This window comes from Pleurodeles waltl, chromosome 3_2, assembly GCF_031143425.1.
Source record: "Pleurodeles waltl isolate 20211129_DDA chromosome 3_2, aPleWal1.hap1.20221129, whole genome shotgun sequence".
In the NCBI taxonomy this organism is placed as follows: Eukaryota; Metazoa; Chordata; class Amphibia; order Caudata; family Salamandridae; genus Pleurodeles; species Pleurodeles waltl.
Genome location: NC_090441.1, coordinates 154,108,279 through 154,131,248, shown reverse-complemented (window position 1 = coordinate 154,131,248; position 22,970 = coordinate 154,108,279). Strand labels below are relative to the sequence as shown.

Sequence of the window (22,970 nt, the reverse complement as noted above, 5' to 3'; positions counted from 1 at the left end):
AAGGTAAACACCTGGAGTACAATCACTATTAGGATTTTTTTTTAATGTAAAACCTAAAAAAAAAGTCTTGAATAATAAATTAATTAGCTTTTTCTTTCTTCTGCGGTGTAATTTTTTTATACTGTAACTGCTAACTGTATTCAGCAATGAGAAAGTGACAAGAAATAGTGTTCTATTTATTTCTTACTGTCCATATACCTAACTTCCCGACACTGGACCTTTGGACCTCATTCACAAAGTGTTTTTTGTGAGTAAATTTGGTTTGTTCCTAACTTTCTCCTTAGTTTCCAAGAGTAAGGGCCTGATTAAGAATATGGCGGTCCTGGGACCGCCGTACCCACAGTGGCAGTCCGACTGTTGCATCCTCGGTGGTCAGACCACCAGATTTTGAGGATGGTGGTTGGACCGCCATGAGACCGCTGCAACCGCCAGGATCACTGATCCCGCGGTTCGAAGCGTTGTGAAAAGCTGTGGTCAATTATGGCGGTGCCAAAGTCTGCACCACTGTGCTGATCACGACTTGCCTTTCCGCTGACCTTTTCATGGTGGGGAGACCGCCTTGGAAAAGTCAGCAGAAAGGCAGAGAAATGACTACATGTCGTGGGCAGTGCAGTGGGCCCCTCTATCAGTACAGTCAGGATTCTCACTGTCTGCAATAGCAACAGTGCTCATGCCGACTGTGAACGGTGGAGACAGTTGCGGCATAGGCCTTGGCTAACCCTTAGAGCCAAAGCCAATGCCACCGCACTGTCTGCACCGTTCAGCCCCACAGGTACATCATAATACAGTGGTCAGGAGACTGCCAGCTTAGTGGCAGCCTCCCGACAGCTGTATTGGTGGTCCGACAGTCGGACCGCCAAAATCATAATCTCCCCTAAGCCACATATACACACAAAACAATTTGTGGAGCAGGCCTTTGATATGCACACCATATAGAAAATGCCTTTTTGTCTCTTCCAGATGAAAAAGGAAGTATAGAAGAAATACAGTATTTTTTTTTCTCTCTAAGAACTAAACCTTTTCTCACGTTGATGGAGGACAAAAACTAGCACACAAATTGCAATGAGAAATGAAAACTAGGTTCAACTTTCCTGGACTTCATCAGCCACCCTTTAAGCCTGAGCAACCGCACAGCCATCCACACTCTAACTTTCTCAGCCTCTCTTTTGTCTGTTTCGTAACATTCCCAGCCTTCTATTCAGTTCTCTCTAGCCTTCTGAGTTAACTGTTAATCAAGCGAACCTCTAGTCGTTTGATCCAGAAATCTTCTAAGCTTCTGATTCTCCCATTTGGATATTTTAAGGACCTAGCCTCCTATTCATGTGGAGTCTAACCTTCCTAACTTCTCCTGCAACTATTTCTGACATTCATGGCTGTCCCTCTGTCTGTTTCACAACCTTTTCATCCTCCTGATCCCCAACTTATGGAAACACCTATGCTCCTGTTTCCTAGCTTTCCACCCACCCATCATTTAGCCTATGAGGCCCCACATTCAGCTATTTTATAACAATTGTTCTGAGTCCCTGGTCCTCACTGTCCTTAAACATCACCACATTATCAGTCTTTAATTCTCTGTTCTGCTGCAGGTGTGCACTTTAGATGGGGTCCTAGATGCCAGGCCTGCACATTTCACAGTTTAGCACCAGAACATTTGCACATCTGCACAATTTTATAATATTTCACTATACTGGATCTGTGTAGTCAAAATATGGCACTTTAAATAAATATAAACCTTTTCCTTCTCTCACACATGTAGGTACAAAGACATTTAACGTCTAGGGATACAAACAGTGGTCTTCTTTGCTATGCAGAGAAAATGTAGCAAGTGGTCCCGAAATTGTAACCTCGATTTCAGTTGAAAAATGTTTTTTGTTTAAAAGTCCATTAGAAATCTTGGAATTTTTCTACATCGTATGGAAGATGTCTTCAAAGCATCCGTTCGAAGTTGCAGTGCAAAATAGGCGCAATTTAAGTGCCACGCAACAAAAATGCCCTTTTAAGAAAATGTCAGAATCTTCATTGGCCTATGTACTGCGATCACTTGTTTTCTATCAGGGTCTGGACTTTGTAAACCAGGTCTCGCGCTATCCGCAGGATAAGTTGGACATCATGATGTTCAGCCATTTCTATAACAAAGAGGAGAAGATATTGTGAGAATATGACAACATGAACTGTTCTATCTCGCAACCTTCAGTCGTGTCTCGTTTGATGTTCCTGTGGTCAGATTAATTAATATCCACAGAGCACCTCAGATTCAAGATGAGGACTCACTTGCAGAGGAACAGATATGGTTAGGCAGTTCACTTCACAATGATTATATATCCAGGCCAAACACCTACTGTAGGAGTACCAGGGAGAATTAATTCTACATAGTAATTTCTTCAGGAATATCTAATAATACCCAACGTCTACTGTGTATACTTTATGGAATGGCTTCTAGTTGCACATCTATTACCTGATCTTTAACAGGTGGGTAAGTATGTTTACATCAAAAGCTGATATGGATTCAGGGTGACCACTATTAATAAAGCGGAAAGTATGGACCTATAGCACCGGAGTTAGGAGGGGTTATATGTCAGACGTCTGCCTGTGACCATCAAGCCGAAGACAAAAGTTTGGATACCAGAGGCAAAACCTTTTTACCTGCTAAAGCACTTCTATGAGGCATACATGAGCAGCATAATGCACGTCAAAGGACCTCAATGAGGGATGCATGGGGACAATGTGATGCATCTCAAAGGACATTATTGAGGTATACCTGAGGCCATATATTCTATCTCAAAGAACCTTAAGGTGTTCACGAGCCAACGTATTTCACTTCAAAGGACCTTAATGAGGAGGGCATGGACTTCAAGGGCTTTTAATAAGGCATGCCTGAGTCAACATATTCCACCTCAAAGGACCTTAATCAGGGATGCATGGGACAACATGATGCACTTTCAAAAGGACCTTAAAAAGGTATGCTAGAGGCAACACATTTCATCTCAAACAGCCTTAATAAAGAATGCATGGGACAACATAATGAATCTCAACAGCCTCAACAAGCAATGCCTGAAGCAGTATATTCCACCTCAATAGACCATGTTGGGGAGTGCATGGGACAACATGATGCACTTCAAGGGAGCTTAACAAGGCATGTCTGAGGCAATATTTCCACCTTAAAGGCCCTTTATGAAGGTTGCTTGGGACATGATGCACCTTCAAAGACATTGATTTAAGCCATTAATTGGGGATACTTGTGGCTGCATTCCACCTCAAAAGAACCTTAATAAGGGATGCATGGGGAAACATGCTGCACTTCTGTTGACCTAAACAAGGTATGCCTGAGGCACCATTTTCTGCCTCCAAGGACCTTAATGACGGATGCATGGATCAACATAATGCACCTCAAAGGACCTTAATGAGGGATGCATGAATCAACATAATGCACCTCAAAGGACCTTAGCATCGTTTGTGTGAGACAACATATTTCCCCTCTAAGGAGCTTAATGAGGGATACTTGGGACATCATGATGCACCTTGAAGAACCTTTCTAGGAGACATAATGCACCACATAGGACATAAATAAGCGATATGTAGGGTGACATATACCTCAAAGGGCCTCTCTAGGCAATATCATGCAACTCAAAGGCCCTTGAAAGTCGTACAAGGTATGCATGAGGCACCTTATGCCACTACAAAGACCTTACTGGTGTAAGCATGGGGCACCATGATCCATTTTAAAGACCATACGTAAAGTATGTGTTTGGCAACATGATCCACCCATGAGGCCTGCAGTGAGGTTCCTGTTTTTGGCTTCACGTTTCAAAAGCCTGGATCACAGTTCTAAAACTCTTGCAGAATGTTGGGCAAATGTCTTGAAAATAGACCCACCCAAAAAATACACAAAGCAGGTAATTATTCACGGACCCCAGATACCAATCAGAAAGTGACAGGTCTACATATGCAGACAGCCCCCGTTCACATTTGTGACACTACTTTCATGTCTGTGCAGCTTAAATGTCTCTTTTGCTTAAAAATGTTTTTTTCAAGGAACACTCAACAATCAGAGAACCATTTTCTCCTTTTGGAGTTTGTCCATGTGATTTTTATGAATGTGAACCCCTTATAATACAAACAAAAAAATCAATCTTACCATTAAAAAACTTGATTATGTCAGTGAAGTCCATGTTGTTGTCGCGTATAATTTCCCGGTACACCTCCACCAGCGCCAAGGCAATGAAAAGGACGAACTGTGCGGAGGAAATGTGCTTCGCTGCCCAGATGACCTCCCACATTGCAAACACATCTTCATATAGCAGCTCTAATTAGAAACAAACATCAAAATCATGGTTACTTGGACTAATTGACAGCATTCCTTTCATGTAGAAGATACAAAAATATTCCATTGATTACAAAATGTATTCAGTTTCCAACCTTATTCTCACATGACTACCCTTGTCTGTCTGGCTTCCTGAAATGTAGTTCTCCAGCTGGCACCAAATGCATCATCTCTTGGTTTCACCCTTGACACTAACCTCTCCTTCAAGAAACCGACTCCTAAGAATACTAAAACAAAATGGTACCAAGACTTCCTTCTAAAGAAAGTGAAAACTTGCTTACGGTAAACCAACTTCAGAAAAGCATTCCAAGCCCTGGTCCATGTGCAGTCTCCCTAAGGTTAGGTTCCCTAATGGAACTATTCTGACTTCTCCTAGCGGGCCTCATCTTGAAATATGTAGCATCGCATACAAGGCCTCCAGCATCTGCATCACTTCATAGCTGGCAGTGAAAGTTACTACCTCAAGTGGACTACACCTCATCAGAAGCCAGGAAGCTGACAAACTGGAGAACAAAAACTGCAAACAGAGAAAACCAAAAGGCAAGTCTCCATCTATTCTCCCAGGATCTGTGAGAACATCCACTTCAATACCAGGGCTACTCAAAACCTTCTGCAGTTTTCAAAGAAGCTGAAGTCCTACATCTTCAGAGAACCCTACATTGCTACACGATAATATTCACCAATTCGAACACCCTGTTTAGGCCACCCGACCTTGTTAATCGCTTTGTTGCTCTTCAGCTGGGTTCTCTGACCACAAATACTTGTGCACACATACGTATATGATCAAAGCAGATTAAGGTTAGGGCTCAATTCTTCCACCACAAGAGATGTTTTTTTCCAAAGAATCTCCATATTAGTGAGAAACTGATGCTAAAATATGGAACTACAGAAAAAGTCAAGTCTGACTGCTCGAACACCTTCTTATAAAGAACCTCACCTCTTCCAGGACAATTCTTGCAAATGAAGTCACAGTATGTATTTTCCACCCACCCTCTCAGTCTACCTTGTGGATTCTTCCCCTGGCATCTGTTGTCCTGTAACACTGTAACCCTTCAAAGCCTCAGTCTAGGTCATTTAAACGTCTAGTATTGATAGCCACTCCACCCCCTCAGAGCATCATTACTACTACAACTCAGTTGTTCTTGTGGCACTCCCTCAGCCACTAATTAACTGCTGCTACCACGCATGCTATAGATCTGATTACCACCAATAACCTACATTTAGACATCACCATATCCATATGCTTGATTTTGACTGACTTCCCATTCATCTCCGAGATCAGCACACTCAACACATACTCAGCCACTTTACACCATCCTCTATGCTGCACCATAACATGCCTTCTTGTGCAGCTAAGTAGTGAAGAACAACTGTGAGATAGCAACAGTTAGGGTTCTTAGAGACTTTGAGGCTTGTACAAACACTTTTTCCCATAGACACAGAATGGGTAAAAACCTTTGCTACATCTGGCCCTTAAATCCTGATTAATGAAAAGTTAGCGCTGCCTTTGTGTTATTTTTTTATATAATTATATTTTATAGCATGTGGAACATTTCGGAGTAAGATTAGTATAAATACTGGCTTCAACTCTTATATTTTTTCTTCTATGTTTTACAGCATTGCTCTTCCCAAGTGCCTCAGTCACAGGCCCTAATGTGAGTGGAAATATATTGTATTGTGCACCATGTCAGTATTATCTAAGTGGAGGAATGGCTAAGAACCACAGCTTATTGCATCCGGGCAACCAAAACAAATCACCGGACTGCGACGAGCTTGATCACAAGTAGAAGTGGTGAAATGGTGTCATGACTTCGGAGGCGTAGCTGATCTAGGCGTATTATTGTACTAAGACATACTGGATGCTGAAAATCCATTATAACTATTATAATAATAATAATAATAATATTAATATAGCATTGTGCTTGCATTTTGTAATTAAAGACTTCACTCAATTGGCTACTAAGTGAACTTGGCCTAGGGCAGAGGATGAAGATTGTATGGTGTCTGTGTGAGTTCACATTGGATGGTGTTATTGGAATCGTAAGTGTGCTTGTGCACGCGTGAGAGGGTAGATATGCAGTCTACAACCTAGTTGATAATGGAGGAGAGTGAAACAGGACAGCACGCTGAGGGACCACTTAAAAGCTGCTCTAAGGAGAGAGACAGAGCTGAGATTGCTGATTTTTGGGATCCGTGTTCTTAAGCCTAACCATAAAATCAATGCCCCAAACATATATTTTTTCCATAGTAAAGTAGGGACCTCCAGTCTCTGCAGCTCGGTGTGAGGCATGCAGCATTCATCCATGAGACCTATCATGGATGTGGGACTGAAGCTCTACACTGAGGTATCAGTGCATAGGTAGGATCCAGGACTACTTAAGACTGAGTACTGAAGAAATCGGATGTCCGATTATCAATTTGTGAAGATAAGTTTATTCTTCTAAAGAGCAATCCATCAACCTGTACTCTCCCGTACACTCTCATCTCTCACCACCCTCCGCTCCAACCGTCCTTTCACATGCCTCGCTCTCCGTTGCCCCCCAACATTCTCTTCCCTCTCCCACATTCTCAACATCATAATACATACTTAACATTAAAACACAACACACCTTTCCCCTTAAAACTAAATACTAATCAATATATAAATAACGATGAAGAGAAATTGCAATTGAAGAATACACAAAATCTTTAAATAAAAATAAACTAACATTAACTACCAGTAATATTGCATAACATTTAAAAATGCAAGCAATTAGTATTTAACATAATCTGACAATTTTACTGGACAATCCTTGACCCTCAAATGTTTCCTTAATTTATCCCTTAAATATGAATTAGCTAGAAATTCAATTCCTGCAGAACAACTTTTACCCCGCTTCCTGATGCTGTTGATTAGAATCATTACTAGTCCCAATATCTCCCTGAGACACCAAATCATTTTTGGATTTAATATCCATCTCGTTGGCTCTCACAGAATCATCATTATTTTGTATATCCAAGAAACAATTGTCATCCTCAACTACACAAACCTCTTTTTTTTAACACAGGCATCCATGCCATAGCCTGTTTCTGTAGATACCCTACCTCTATGCAAATATACTTCACTCAAATTCCAAATTTTTTCCTCCTTGCTGCCTTGCTATATACTTGTATTACTCTCATGGGATCAGACCACTTCAGAAGTTCCTTTCCATACACATTAGGGGGCATATTTATACTCCATTTGTGCCAAATTTGCGTCATTTTTTTAAAACGCAAATTCAGCAAAAAAATAACTCATATTTATATTTTGACGTTAGACATGTCTAACATCAAAATATGGGAGTTTGCACCATTTTTTAGATGCCTGAACCTACCTTGGGTCAATGAGATGCAAGGTAGGCATTCCCATCTAAAAGATGGTGCTAGCCCCATATTTATCCCTCATGCTAAAGTGATGCAGGGGTGGGAGGAGGGGCTGAATAATGGTGGAAAGTTTGCTTTGCACCATTATTTAACGCCTGAGTCAGACCAGGCATTAGGGGACCTGTGGACCCATGTCCATGGTTAAACACCATGGAATGGGTCCACAGGTTCCCTCCTCAAGCCCCCGGAATACCCTCACCCACACCAGAGGGACACCGGAAGATGGTAAGTAGAGGTAAGTATTTTTTCTTTTAAATTAAAGTGCCATCAGGGACCCAATTTGGGGTCCCCTGCATGGCACAGGGTGCAATGGCCATGCCCAGGGAACACTGATCCCCTGTGCCGGCCATTAGGGTGATGGGCATGACTCCTGTCTTTTATAAGACAGGAGTCATGTGGTATCGATGGTTTTGCGTCAGAAAATGATGCTAGACTGGTCAGAGGCATTTATTTTGCTCCTAACCAGCCTAACGTAATTTTTTGGTGCAAACCCCCCTTCTCCCATTCCCCCACCCGGCTAACGTCATTTTTTTAAATGCTAGCCCACCCTTTGCACCGGCTTGCGCCATTCCATAAATATGGCACCCGGCTGGCACTCAGGAATGGCGCAAGCTGGTGCTGAACGTTTTGATGCAAAACTGCGTTAGTGCTGTTTTGCATCAAAAAGTATTAATATGCCCCTAGTTCTTTTTTTTATACAAACTCCATCTCCTATCTGTATACTACTACCCGATTTTACTGTTTTATTTTTACCTAGGTTTCTCTTCATCCTCTCTTGATTCCTCTTTCCACTTCCCTGATTTCTCTATAATCTATGCTCACATCAGAATTTAAATACTTATTCCTTAGCCACCAAGGAGCCAATTTTGATTCTGGTTTTCTACTGCGCAGTAATTCAAATGGATAACATCCTGTAACAAAACGGCATGGTTCTATAAGAAAGTAATGTAGCCTGCAATGCTTTCTTCCACGGCAATCCCCCTTTACAGGCTAATTGTATAGCTTCTCTAACTACACGGTTGAATCTTTCAGTCCGACCATTGGACTGGGGGTAATAATTTGCAGTTTTCTTATGTTTAACCCCACACCTTAGCAAATAATCTTCAAAAACTTTGCTCACAAACTGAGTTCTGTTGTCCGTAACTAATTCTTTTTGTAAGGAACTCACGTTCCTTACAAAAAATATAATCTAAAAACTCAATAATAATCTCTGAAGTTCTTCAAGAAATTATCCATTAGTACTAAGGCAAACGCTTATTTTATTTTGGAATAGTACAATAAGGACCCAATTTATCCATTCCCAACTTCCTCCAAGGTCCTGGAGCTAGTTCTACAGGAGTAAATTCATTAAAACATGGTTTCATAGATTTTTCACTATTAGCACAAAGCTTACACCCAATTATCTACCGAACTATCCATAGTTGGCCACCAATAAAAATTCACAAATTCTCCTTTTAGTAGCAGACATGACCTTCATGACCTAATTGAATAATGTTATTCTTTAACCGTTTTGGTGGAATAATTTTATTGCATCCAAGCAAACAGAAACCATCATACATTAACTCATCTCGCACTGTAAAAATTCTGTTTCCCCACTCAGCTTTCTCTCCGCAGGCCAACCTTTAGACACGTTCCTGGAGTAGGAGCATCTTCGATGGCTTTGATGTGATTTTGCTTTGGTTTGATGCCATCTTTAGAAATGCTATGACCCAAATACTCTACATCATCACATTTCAACTTGAACTTGGATTCTTGTAGGGTCAAACCCTTTTCTCACAACCTCTGAAGAACTTTCCTTAGATTTGATAAATGTTATTCCTCATCTTTCCCACAGACTAATATGCCATATTGGAATGCGATTGCCCCCTGCACTCCTTCTAAAGTTTCTTTCATCAACCTTTGAAAGACAGATGCTTCACTTGCTAGACCAAAAGGCATTCTGCAGAATTGAAACGGTCCTTCAGGAGTAATAAACGCAGTCTTGGTGGTATGCACTGGCCTGGTCCAGTGTGGAAAACACAGTTGCTCCAGCCAACATGGACACTAATTCCTGCAATTTCGGCAAAGGGAGTTTGTCAATCCAAATTTCATTTTTGAGGCTTTGAATGTCCACACACAATCTAAGGTCACCTGACTGTTTCAAAGGTATGACAACGGGTGACACCCATGGAGAAAATTCAGTAGGTTGAATCACTCCCTTTTTACACAGGTTATCCGACATTTCCTTCAACTACGCTCTATAAGATATGGGAACATTTTGAACTTTCTGCCTTACTCGTACAGCATTATCGAACAAAATTATTTTTTGTTTGAAACCAAGAAATTTCCCTAATTTCCCACAGAAGACATCAGATAAATATTTCCTTACCGTTTCTGTTGATTTATCCTTCTCTATATCTTTGACAGCATACACAGGTGGCTCTGCATTAGGATCAAGTTTCATGTTCAATTCTTGTTGATGAGGCCAACCCAAGATTGGGTCTCCTTTTGAAGCTACGTATATTTTCCCACAAGTCTTTCTATTGTTAAAACTAATGTTGGCCCAAAAATATCCAAGTAAGTCATTCCTGTGACCTTAATAACCTCCAGGACGTATATCCGGCTCCAGTAATTTTTCTTCTTTCTAATTCAGTTGACATAAATCCTTACTAATGATACCATACCATGAACATGAGTCTACCATGACCTTCACATCCTGTCCATTTATGTTGACTACACATTTTTGATTTTTTTTTTTACTTTGGAGTCCTTAATACACAGTACAGAATTTGGATTATATTCCTCTTCACCTTCCTCCTCTGGAACGAAATTGACATCATTTGTAGGCTTACTTTTGCATACTCTGGCAAAGTGTCCTTTCAGTTTACACCGGTTACAATTTTTGTCTATAATAGGACAAGTTTTAAAGTTTCCAAGATGAAAATTGCTGCCACATCTGTAACATATGGTAGACTTTTTTGTTTTATAGTAATTTCAAGGGTTCTTCATTACGGAAAATGTTACTACCTCTAATATCTGGAACAGATTTCCCTGATTGCTCAATACTCTTTACAGTACTAATCGTGGCACTCAGTGAAATATCAATACCCACCCAGAGCCTTTCTTGCACCTTTTTACTTTTTGCCTTCATCATGACCTGATCTCTTAAAACTTGGTCATACATTATTGTTTGAAACTCACATGTTGCAGCAAGAGCTCTAAGTGCAAATACATATTCTTCAATGCTGTCATCATTATTTTGCATTCCTGAATACATTTGAACCTTTCCATAACTATATTAATTTTTTCTATAACAAATAGATAACTATTTCACAGCATAATCAAAAACATTCATGTCATCGGCATCTTCTAGAGATGGTAATGTTTTTAATTCATTCAGACCAAATCCACCTAATGTTTGTTTTTAGCAAAGCAAGCTTCCTTTGGGGTGAACATTCATCTTTTTTTTATTACATCAATATAAGCTAAAACATGGGAAACCATAATTTCCATTCTAGAGGTGGTTCTCCTTTAGTTTGTAGAAATAATGGTGGTGGAGATGTACTGGACATTATAGAACCAGTTAATACTTGAATAATATGCAGAAGATAAAATAAAAATTGCAAGCAGTATAATTCTAAGATTTGCAAGATGTCAGGATTTACTGTGGTAACATGGTATAGTTAATATTGTTCTCACTGGAAGAGTAACACCGTTCGTAGAATAGATGACTGAGACAAATGTGAAAAATACAAAACGGCTGCTCGTTTTCCTTTTGTTTCTAAAGGAAATCAAAGAAGTTGTAGGTATAATTCCTTTCAACAGGCTATAGAAGTAGCTATCGACCGGTGGCCACACCCACCTTGTTTTCTGAAAATTTATAGCATTCACTGTTTAGTTCATGCTGTAGAAAATCCAGGAATCCTTAACAAGGTGATGCTCTGGTTCCGTTTTGATCTATTGCGATCTTGCTGCTCTGCGGGTATCAATGCGTGGATAAGGATTGCTTCTGCTCCCTCTCGTCACCAAACATGAAGAAAGAATGACGTCCGATGATCATTTGTGAAGATAAGTTAATTCTTCTAAGGAGCAATCCATCAATCCGTACTCTCCTGTACACTCTTGTCTCTCACCTCCCTCTGCTCCAACCGTTGTTTCACACACCTCCCTCCCCCTTGCGCCCCAACATTCTCTTCCAGCTCCCAAATTCTCATCATTATAATACAGACCTAACATTAAAACACAAGTACCATGTAGGATATCATCACTGAGAGTGGACTAACTGGAGCTTGAGTGAGACCAGTGTGTGGTTGTGTGGATGTAACATGTGTTTCCCAGACTGTGAAAATGACAGATTTATTTCACACAAAATGCTTGCGCTGAGATGGTGGGTTGACATTGCAAGCAAGTCATTAAGGTTCTGTTCCACTATGCCCCAGAGGAGAGGCTGTTCTCTGTAGGACATAGACATTAACACATGAGAGGAAACTTGCCCTCACCTAGGGAGTACATTCATGTATTGTAGAGTTGTGACTCTGACAGCCATGTTAGTAGAATAAGGAAATCACACCATCTCAGCACAAATTTGAAGGTAAGGTACAAGTAACGAAATAAACAGCAGGTTAAAGCAGTCATTAGCGATTTTTTTTTTAACATACCCTGATACGGTTGCACAAACCAGTATACCAAAGAGACAAGCAGCCCAAGTCTCATGAGCTGCATTAATGTAATTATATGAATTCCTTCTATCATAGGAAATGGGAGCTTGGAGGGGGTTCAACAAGGTGCATTAGTACATTAACCAGTGAATCTTAGGTTGTGATGTATTTACAGTATATTACAGTAACTTCAAGCCATCGAGGGTGGCAGGTGGAGCTCTCTTTGTTCAACGGAATGGCAGTAAAACTGAAGCTACATAAAAGTACCCAAAGAACAGTCTAAACTATTCCAGTGAGATTTGCTGTCATGGACTGGATGGAGTTATCTATGTAACTAAGAAGTGCTGTGCATTATATACACGAGCTACTCGTGAGCCCAGGTATGACAACAGTATTAAAGAAGAAAAGCGGAGGCACTAATGTTAATAACATCACAACAAAACAGCGCAGTGCTTGTCGAGAGCAGGTTGGACACTAACGTTCCAGGCTGGCAAAGCTCACCAGGGGAATCAGAGGGTGAGAGGGACAGATCAGAAAGAAATGAAAAGGAGGCCATTGTTAGTGGCTATAATTTTTGTGAATACTGCATGACGTGATTGATGTAACTCAACCAGTGGTGTTCGTGCATACTGGACACTGTTCGTCTAGCCTTGTGCGATTACCTCTTTTGAAATCGAGCAGGAACCACCGGTAACAGAAGTAGAAGTGAGTGTAGTCTCCATTCTGGTGCATCAGCTCAAACAGCTCGGAGTCCAGAATCTGGCAAAGAGGACGCAGATACAGTGAGTCTTAGTAAATGCATAGTTCGAAGCCACAGTAGACAGTAGAGGATAGTCATTCATTGGGATGATAACCAATGGAAGTTCACAGACCATAGTGAGATTTCAAAAGTGCTTTTTTCATTTATAAGAATCTTTCCCTGGCTCTTCCTATTTTTTGGTTTTAAACAGTCACTGACTTGCCCAGATGCAACAGGTTCCAGTGCAATGCATTTGGTGACCCTTTCCATCTCTTAGGACATGGTTCTTAGGACAGAATATTGGATCTCAGTGAAAGAAAAGGTCTCAAACGGGCTCAGCAGCTGACTTAGGACATCAAACAGATCCCTGGGCAAAGGAAAACTGCACTGTGGCAAGTCTGTGGAACCTGATATTCCACTGACCATACTCCAGCCATACCAGCTGTAAGCGAACAAAGTGGTTCTAAAACGTACTGATTCTCCTTCAGGCTAGGTCGCCCATGAACAGCCACAGACATGCACTGTGATATGACCAATGCAAACTAACTTACCTGAATTAGAGATCGCATGTTGGCGAAATGGGTGTCCATGGCGCCCCCGTTGGGAAAGTTCTGGCTCATTCGTTTCATCAGTTGGGAGAAGCAGCTGTAGGCCAGCTGATCTGTGGATAAACAAGTGTTAGATAGAGGTCTTCTCATTAAACTTCATCACATCTGTCACAGTTGAGTGTGGGTTGGCATGTGAAGGGAATGATGGGTTGCAGCCTTCAGTGAGTGCCCTCAAGAAGACTGATCCCATGCCCTTCTCTTCTCAGTTTTCCACTCCACAGCCCAGATCTGACCATCTCCTCCTCTGCTCCACTAATACTCAACATTTGTAATCTACTTAAGATCAATGGAGAGATTTTTGTAAATTATGATCTACAATGTTTTGTTGCAGACACTAGAAACAAACACCTTAAAAAAGCAGCACGCTCATAGGGAGTATCCATTAATGACAAACATATTGGATGAAAATTGCTTGGCAGTCTACCATATATAATGGTGACCACCCTAAGAAGATACTGGGCCATATTTATACTTTTTGACGCAAAACTGCGCTATCGCAGTTTTGCGCCAAAAAGATTAGCGCCGGCTAACGCCATTCTGAAGCGCCATGCGGGCGCCGTATTTATTGAATGGCGTTAGCCGGCGCTAGCAGACCGGCGCTGCCTGGTGTGCGTGGAAAAAAACCACGTACACCAGGCAGCGCCGGCGTTGGGGAAAATGGCGTTAGGGCATCTTAAAATGGGGCAAGTCAGGTAGAGGCAAAAAAATCGCCTCCACCCGATTTGCGCCATTTTTAACGACGCACAGACGCCATTTACATGACGACAGGAGTCATGCCCCCTTGCCCAATGGCCATGCCCAGGGGACTTATGTCCCCTGGGCATGGTCATTGGGCATTGTGGCATGTAGGGGGGCACAAATCAGGCCCCTCTATGCCAATTTTTTTTTTTTTTAAACAAAAAATTATACTTACCTGAACTTACCTGAATGTCCCTGTGATGGGTCCCTCCATCCTTGGGTGTCCTCCTGGGGTGGGCAAGGGTGGCAGGGGGGGTCCCTGGGGGCATGGGAGGGCAGCTGTGGGCTCATTTTGAGCCCACAGGTCCCTTAACGCCTGCCCTGACCCAGGCGTTAAAAAGAGGCGCAAATGCGGGGTTTTTTGCCCCGCCCACTCCTGGGCGTGAATTTTGCCCGGGAGTATAAATACGACGCATTTGCGTCGCAGTCATTTTTTTAGACGGGAACGCCTACCTTGCATCTCATTAACGCAAGGAAGGCGTTCACGCAAAAAAATGACGCTCATTCCTCATACTTTGGCGCTAGACGCGTCTAACGCCAAAGTATAAATATGGAGTTAGTTTTGCGTCGAATTTGCGTCGAAAAAAACAACGCAAATTCGGCGCAAACGGAGTATACATATGCTCCACTGTTACTGCCATAATAACTATCACTTACGTTACAACAATGTTATAACATTGGACGTGTACTGACCTCTAATGCAGGCCCACACCCCGTCTTCAGCTATGTACAGCTATGTACATACTACCAAGCGATAGAGGACACAAACGGCCTGATTTATAAACAATTAGGGCCACCTTTAAGTCATTTTTTGACGCAAAAATGACATAAAGACGGCGCTAAGTTTATAAATCAGGCCCAAAGTTTTTTACTATTTGCTCTAGACACTTCACCAAGGGCAGAATTTGTAATTTGCAATTACAGGGTGGCCCAATCAGATTCAATGAGTTTTGTAATTGTGAGAAATAAATCTACCTGAAACTATATGTAGTGAAGGGTTCTGGGACATTTGTGGACTGGGAACATTTTCCTACACTTAAATGTGTGCTATTCGTCTCACTCTACAAACAAATCGTTCCTTTGCGAAATGAGTGAATTCTTCTAAATTTTGGGGGAATTGGGTTAATTTGTGTTACATTTTCGGACATCTATTTTGTTGTGTATGGGACTACTGAGAATCCTCTGGCATGCTGCATGATATGGTTCTTTTTTCACTAACCGTTCAATGGTGCGGCTGGTGCAGCGGCACCGATGCCCAGGGATGTGAGTGGGCCAGTGCACCTCCATTTTGCTTGTATTTCATTTAGGGGGGGCATCTACCACGCCACCCCTGCTACTGCACTGGTCCCAGAAGTGGCTTGCATCACTGCGAGAACCATTTAAACATAACCTTTGTTCTGCCGAGTATAGTCATAATATATTGACAAAACATATGAAGTGAGAAGACCACAAATTGTTTTTTTAGATCAATAATGATTGTTTTGTTGGTTTCGAAGACGCTTTCAAAACGATCTATTGCCTAATTTAGACATCATGAACCAGATTCACAATAGTTCTTACTTCCTAAAGTACAACCTAACTCCCTAAAAAAGACATTTGTGTGCACAACACTGCAGTCTCAGCTTACAAAAATAAAGAAAGGTGGGTTTTTGTGTTTACAGGTTCCACTCTGAACGTGTGAGGTGTGCACCTATGGAAAAAGTGCAGCATTCTGAATTTTACGATGAGGAACAGGAATGTGGGCCACTCTGTGATGAAAATGTAGTGCATGGAGGTTTATGATTACCGCTTCTGAAAATGCAATTTATTTATTTCGGTTGATTAGTGCTCTATACAAACAGACGTAACATAATTAATTCAGTTTTTGCAAACCTTTGAGAACAAATGACATACAAAAACAGAGCTTGCATCATTTTTGTGCAATCTGCAAGTCCCCGTGATCAGCACTTCCCAGACTGTCTGGAGCCAAAGGCAAAGTTAAAGCTCCTGCTGTTCGATCACAGACAAAGGGGGTTATTACAACTTTGGAGGAGGTGTTAATCTGTCCCAAAAGTGACGGTAAAGTGACGGATATTCCACCAGCCGTATTACGAGTTCCATAGGATATAATGGACTCGTAATACGGCTGGTGGTATATCCGTCACTTTTGGGACGGATTAACACCTCCTCCAAAGTTGTAATAACCCCCAAAGTCTCCACCCAGGCTTTAGGGACCCAATCAGCTAATGTCTCTAATGCTGACGCCAAAGGGTAGTCTTGGCCTTCTCCTTACTTGGATGTTGAATTAGGGGTGGGCAGTGAAGTCCGCTTCGCTTGTGGAGTTTTTCCCACTCCACGCTTCGCTTAGAGTGAGGAGTTCCGAAAAACTCTGCGGAGAGGAGTTTTTCCCTCTTTCGCGACGTTAAGTTGGCGAGCAAGGAAAATCTTACCCCAGACCACTATACAGCGAGGTTTCTCAATGAGGGCAGTTGTAGATGGTCATTATCACTTGCGCTTTGAAACCTTCCGTTCACGTTGAAGAAGCTGCCACTGGAGTAGAAAATCTACTCGAGCAGCAGAAAAGAAGCAGTGCCCTCTTGCGCTGCGGGTGGTGCCGTTCGTCCTGATTTTTCAGTGCAGGACAAACACCCGGCACCAAAAATCAGTGCGAACAGCACAACCTAACACACTTCGCCGCTTGTGGAACTCCCCGTAGAGTGGCAGAGTTTTTTGGTCACTTTGCGAACTCCGCCCAGTCCTTGTTGGAATTTGGAACACAATAGTTTGCTCTAAGAGCATGAACCCTTACTTTTATATTTCGTCTGTGCCAGGGATACTGATGGGATCTCATTATACGGCCCTACCCTGGAGTAGAGGGACCAAAGTCATCACTCGCCCAAGCAGTTCATCTCCCATCCAGAGTTAAACCAGAACCCTTGACACTGCTGGAAAAATGTTGATCTTGAAGACCGTCTGATCCTAGATGAGGTACTGAGAAAGGCTTTGCTATTGTGGCTATCATGCAAGCTCTACAGGTACCGCAGACAGAGGTCCAGGAAGATGACCCTATGCTCCAAACACAAGACATAAACCCAGAAGGTCTCATTCTCCGTTTGTAAAAAATCCTAACAGTTCCAGTAAAAGTCTTGTTGTCACATGACCACTAGAATCACTGAAACTCCTTAAACTTGTGACGCAGAAAAGACAGAGGCAGGATTGGGCCCAGTAGCACCATCCATCACAGCTTTATCATTTCCGCGAAAAGTTTAATTCACTTATGATTCAATTTCTTTGAAATGACATTGTATTAGAGAATTAGAAAGCCTTTACCCAATGATACGCCAGCATCAGATAAAAATATTCTAACTTTAGTATCAAAATATTTGGGGAATATGCTTGTCACGGTTTATACGGTAAAGTGCTGTAGATAAATTGCTATTTCATTAAAATAACTATTATAGATTGTTTGAGCCCTCGTCCTCATTACACATTCTAAGCATAGAGCCCTTCATTCTGCTGTTCTAGTTTCATAACAAAATGCTACTTTGATTGTTTTTTCACAAACATCAAGTTACATCTATTGAAGTAAATGTGTTCCAGACTAAGCATACAGCTCAGATTTACTAGGATTTGTGTTGCAGTGTTGTCACGTTTGAGGTGCAGCCCCCAATGCAAAATCCTTGTTGGCATTTAGTAAGCCACACAAAGTTGATTCGCATGGCTTGCATTACTTTGCGTAGGGGAAGCCTTACATGGGTGGAGCGTGTGCATTCCAATGCATCAAACCTGTGAATCGTGACGCAAACCCAGGTTCACCAACACAGGTAAACCTGGGTTTGCGCCAAAATGGTTCACCCAACTCGACAGAGGCAAAATAAGAAATATTGTTATTTCTCCTTATTACTTCCTCTTTCAAGGTGTGTTGCATTCTGCATCAGACATAGAAAGAGGACTATGCCTCCAAGCATGGGTGCCTGCATGGTGCTAGACAGCGGACACTCTGCCAGCGCCGGGCGAGAGCTGGAGTCGACCACATCTTAGCAGATATGGTGCATTTCTCTTCTCTCCCTTTCATGCACTGTAGCAAGTTGCTTGCTGCGGCGTGTTGCCTTGCTGCGCAGCGTTGCGCTGCATTGCATGAAAGAAAAGTAAATCTAGCCCCCAGTGTTTACAAATAGTTGGAAATCTACACCTACTGATTTCCATTCTCACATTGGTGCAGATTTCTGACAGGCTTCCTATTATAAATGTTCCTTAACTCCGATGATGTTCTTTAAGAAATAATTTATTGGCAAGATGAATTAACAACAGCCTCCAGCCACAACCGGTAGCGAGCATTTCTCCTCACAGCTGTCAACTGTCACAGGAACAGTTATAGAATGCTGGTAGGAACCAACTGGGAAGACAAGGGGAAAATGGGGAGGAATGGAATGTTACACTTGGATCCCTATGGGCAGGTGGGTACACAATGAAAGTAAGGGGAAAATAGAGAATGTACATTTTATACAAAACATTACTTATGATAAATTACAACACTTCTCCTTCCCATAAAAGACTTTCATAGAATGTTTGAAAGTAATATCCTGTTGGAAAATCAAGTGAGCATGTAATCTTTGTGCCAGACAGGAACTGCACGAGCCCTAGCTCTGCGATTGTTCCCATCATATTTCAATACATCCTTTGGCTTTCCATCCATACCTGAATACTTCTGAGATGGACAATGGGGTGTTAATCTATCCATGCTCCACGTTCTGCCATCCTCTAATGTTACTACATTTTTCTTCACCTCTGTTATTTTTATAGGTTTGGAGAATTTAGATTGTCTGGTAGTTTAACCATTACCCAATCGCCTACATTCCATCTTCCTAACTTGGAACCATGCTTTTGGTCATATCTTTTCTTGTACCCTTCCTGATGTGTTTTGACTTGATTCTTCATTTTATCTCTATGAACCCATTTAGGCTCTCCTCCACCCAGCCAGTTGGGGGTCAATTTGGTGCCTGGTAACCTCCCTTTGAGTGCTAAGAAGGGTGATACCTTGGTAACCGAATTAGGGGTTGTGTGATAGGACCAAATAATTTTTTGAAGTGCTTTATCAGGAGGACTCCTTGATATGTGTGCGGTTTGCATACACTCTTTGATCATACGGTTAACGCGTTCCACCAAACCGTTTGCTCTAGGGCAATACAGTGCTGTTTTGTGATGTATGATAGACAACCTTTGTAAAAACTCACGCATTTCCTCAGAAGTGAATTGAACCCCGTTGTCTGTTACTATAGTGCTAGGCACACCTTCTGTCATGAATGTATCGGTTAAGAAATTCACTAGAGATTGGGTTGTGATGCTGCTAACTACTCTGATGGTGATCCAATGAGAGTGATAGTCCACCAGTACTAACATAAATTTACCAGCCCACCTGGAAAGTTTTAATGGACCAATAATGTCGAGACCCAGTTTATCCCAAGGTTTGGATGGCACACTCACGGGGGATAGTGGTGCGCACCTGGTATTCTTGCTTTTGTCGCTCATGGCACAAGTCAAACAATCCCTGACTTTATTTTCCACAATGCGGTCCATGCTCGGGAACCAGTACGTGGCCCTGACTTAAGCCTTGGTTAAGCTTCTACCTAAGTGACCTTCATGGGCCAAATCCGTAATCCTATCCCACAAGCCCTTCGGTGGTACTATCCTTTCCCCTCTCATGACTTTGTCGTCAACAATACTTAATTCTTGTCTCACAGCCCAAAAATGTTTTAGATCCTGATCTAAGCCATTAGACTTTGGGGGCCATCCTTGGACTATCCTTACCTTCACATTTAATAGAGTATGGTCATTTTCCATGCAAGTGTTCCATTCCTCCCTTGTAATACTAGGGATATCAATCATTAATACAGGCTCTTCAGATTTATTTGCATTTTCCTCCTCCTGTACACATGGTAGCCTGGATAGACAATCCGCTACAGAGTTTTTTATACCAGGAACATATTCGATTTTGAAATTGTAACCTTCCATACCTATGAGCCATTTAGCTATTCGAGGAGTGGTGGTCTCCCTCCCCTTTGTTGAAAATATATAAATCAGAGGCTTATGGTCAGTGCGTACAGTAAATGGTAATCCCCAAAGGAAGTATTTAAAGTGTGAAATAGCCCAAGTACATGCAAGTGCTTCACGCTCTACTGTGGAGTAATTACATTCCGTATCTTTTAATGCTCTGGAAGCAAACGCTATGATTTTTTCCTCGCCTTCCACCATTTGAGTTAGGGATGCTCCAATTCCTTTCCCACTGGCGTCAGTAGTTAGGATGGTTTTACGTCTGGTGTCAAAATTTCCCAAGGAAGGGGCACTAACAATGGCTTTTTTGATAGACTCAAAGGCTTCATGGCATTCCCCGTCCCATTTGAAATGAGTACCTTTTTTTAAGAGGGCTCTTAATGGTGCAGCAATATCTGCAAAATTCTTGATGAATTTAGTCATGTATTCAACTAACCCTAAAAAGGATTTTAATTCCTCCTTATTTGTTGGAGGAGGAGCATCTTTTACAGCGTTGACTAAATCAATTTTAGGTTTAATTCCATGTTTGGAAATCGTATGTCCTAGGTAATCAACTGATTGGACTCCCAACTGGCATTTGTCTTTTCTTATGGTTAGACCTGCTTTTTTGAGTGCTGACAGAACTTCCCTTAATGAGTTGTCATGATTAGTTGTAGAATTACCATATATAAGTATGTCATCTTGGAAGCATAAAACATTCTTTATCCCCTCCAAAAATTTTTGCATGACTCTCTGGAACACTGCAGCTGCTGAAGCAAGACCGAATGGCATTCTGCAGTACCTGTATGCTCCGAATGGAGTTATAAATGAGGTTAAGGATTTGGAATCTTCGTGTAATTCTATTTGGTGGTATGCTGAGGAGAGATCAATTACGCTAAAATGGTTTGCCTCTCCAACTACGCAGATCATTTCATTTATTCTGGGCAGAGGAAATCTATCCACCCAAATATTTGCATTGAGATCTCTTAAGTCGACACAGAGACGAAGACCCCTCCCTCAAGACTTTTGGGTGACTACAATTGGAGCGAGCCATAAAGAACTTTCTATAGGTTCTATTATTTTCTGCTTGACCAGTTTATCCAATTCTTCTTGTAAAGGGTCACGCATTAAATGGGGAATTGGTCTTACCTTATGTATTACTGGTACTGCGTTGTTTTTTAGTTTGATTTTATGTTGGAAATTTTTAAGATGGCCTAAATCATCATTAAATACTTCAGAGAATTCTTCACATAGTTTCTCATACCGTCTTAAGTTCTCTCTTCCTTCCAAAATTGATAACACAGGTTCTTGGCTGTTAGGATCAAGTTTGATTCCGAAAGCTTTTTGGTGAGCCCAACCTAATAAATTAGATCCTTTTTTTGTTAGATAGATCTTTCCTGCAGTGGAACGGTCCTTAAAGGTTATATTCATATTCACCATTCCTACTAATGGTATGGGATCCTTGTTGTACCCCCCAGGTTCTACATCAGGTTGTAAGATAACATACGTTTTGTCCTTAAATTTTTCTTGAAAATTGTTGTAATCGATCAACGTGTAGGGAGAGCATGAGTCAGCATACTTTTTGAACGATACTCCATCCAACACAACGTCACAAGTGGGATAACTACTCCCAGTAGTAGATACTTCACTTACCACTTGGAAAACATATTTGTTAGTACATTCCCCCACATGTCCCACAACATGTACACTTTTTCTTTCATCTTTTAGGTTTTTACATAGTCTAGCATAATGCCCTCTCTTATTGCATTTCCTACAGACTACGGAACGTGCAGGACAATTGATATTGTTGGCTAAATGGTTAAAATTTCCACATCGAAAACATTTTAATTTGTCTTTTCTCTCTTCTTCGAATGTCTTGTTATTGAGAGAGTCTGGAATTTTCTTCCTTTCTCATGTGTCTTGTACTTCTGGGTGATCTTTCACTAAGTGGATAGTGTCTGAATTGTTGTTTTGTTTCATTTCTCTAATGCACTCTTCTGTGTGTTCTATACTTTTAGCTATTTCTATTGCTTCTTTTAAGTCTGGATTTCCTGCTAATAGTTTTTCTTGAATCTTGTGGTTGTTCGTGCAACGAACTAGCTGGTCTCTCATTAAGGAATCACACAATGGGCCAAAGTCACACATACTAGCCAAACCTCTAACCTGCTTCTCTCACACCGTTTCAGGCGTGATCATGAAAAACGCATATGAATTCCTATTTTGCACGTGTAAAACACACATAAATACTTTTGCATGTTACAAAAATGGAGCATGTGGAAGCTGTCCTCATTCTTTCTCCAAAGGGAAATATTTTTCCTCTGGAGATACCTCTCCAACAGCACCCTTCTCCACCCCACACATTGTTGGAAAAGGATTCCTCCTACACTTGAAGCAAATCTCTGACAGTATCGAAGGCGGGAAGGGCTAGGTGAGAAGTTTGTGAATGCCCAATAACATGTATGTTTATGGTTGTTGACAAATTCCAGGGCATTCCCTCCTGGAATTCCCCCTTT

The 22,970-nt window shown here is 41.5% G+C and overlaps 1 protein-coding gene across 2 annotated transcripts in view; it reads right to left on the bottom strand.

Annotated features, from left to right (window-relative positions):
* Window positions 1-46: 46 nt before the first annotated feature.
* The window catches only part of SGSM2 (small G protein signaling modulator 2), a 761,725-nt gene continuing 738,801 nt past the window's right edge, over window positions 47-22,970 (bottom strand). Inside the window, exons 21-24 of one of the 2 annotated variants that reach the window (XM_069227029.1) lie at window positions 13,654-13,763; window positions 13,026-13,122; window positions 4,136-4,303; window positions 47-2,126 (exon numbers count right to left, since the gene is read on the bottom strand). In XM_069227029.1, the coding sequence (XP_069083130.1) occupies window positions 2,038-2,126; window positions 4,136-4,303; window positions 13,026-13,122; window positions 13,654-13,763 (464 nt within the window). In that variant the 3' untranslated portion in view covers window positions 47-2,037. The remainder of the gene's footprint in view (window positions 2,127-4,135; window positions 4,304-13,025; window positions 13,123-13,653; window positions 13,764-22,970) is intronic. The other variant, XM_069227030.1, reaches the window with a different exon arrangement.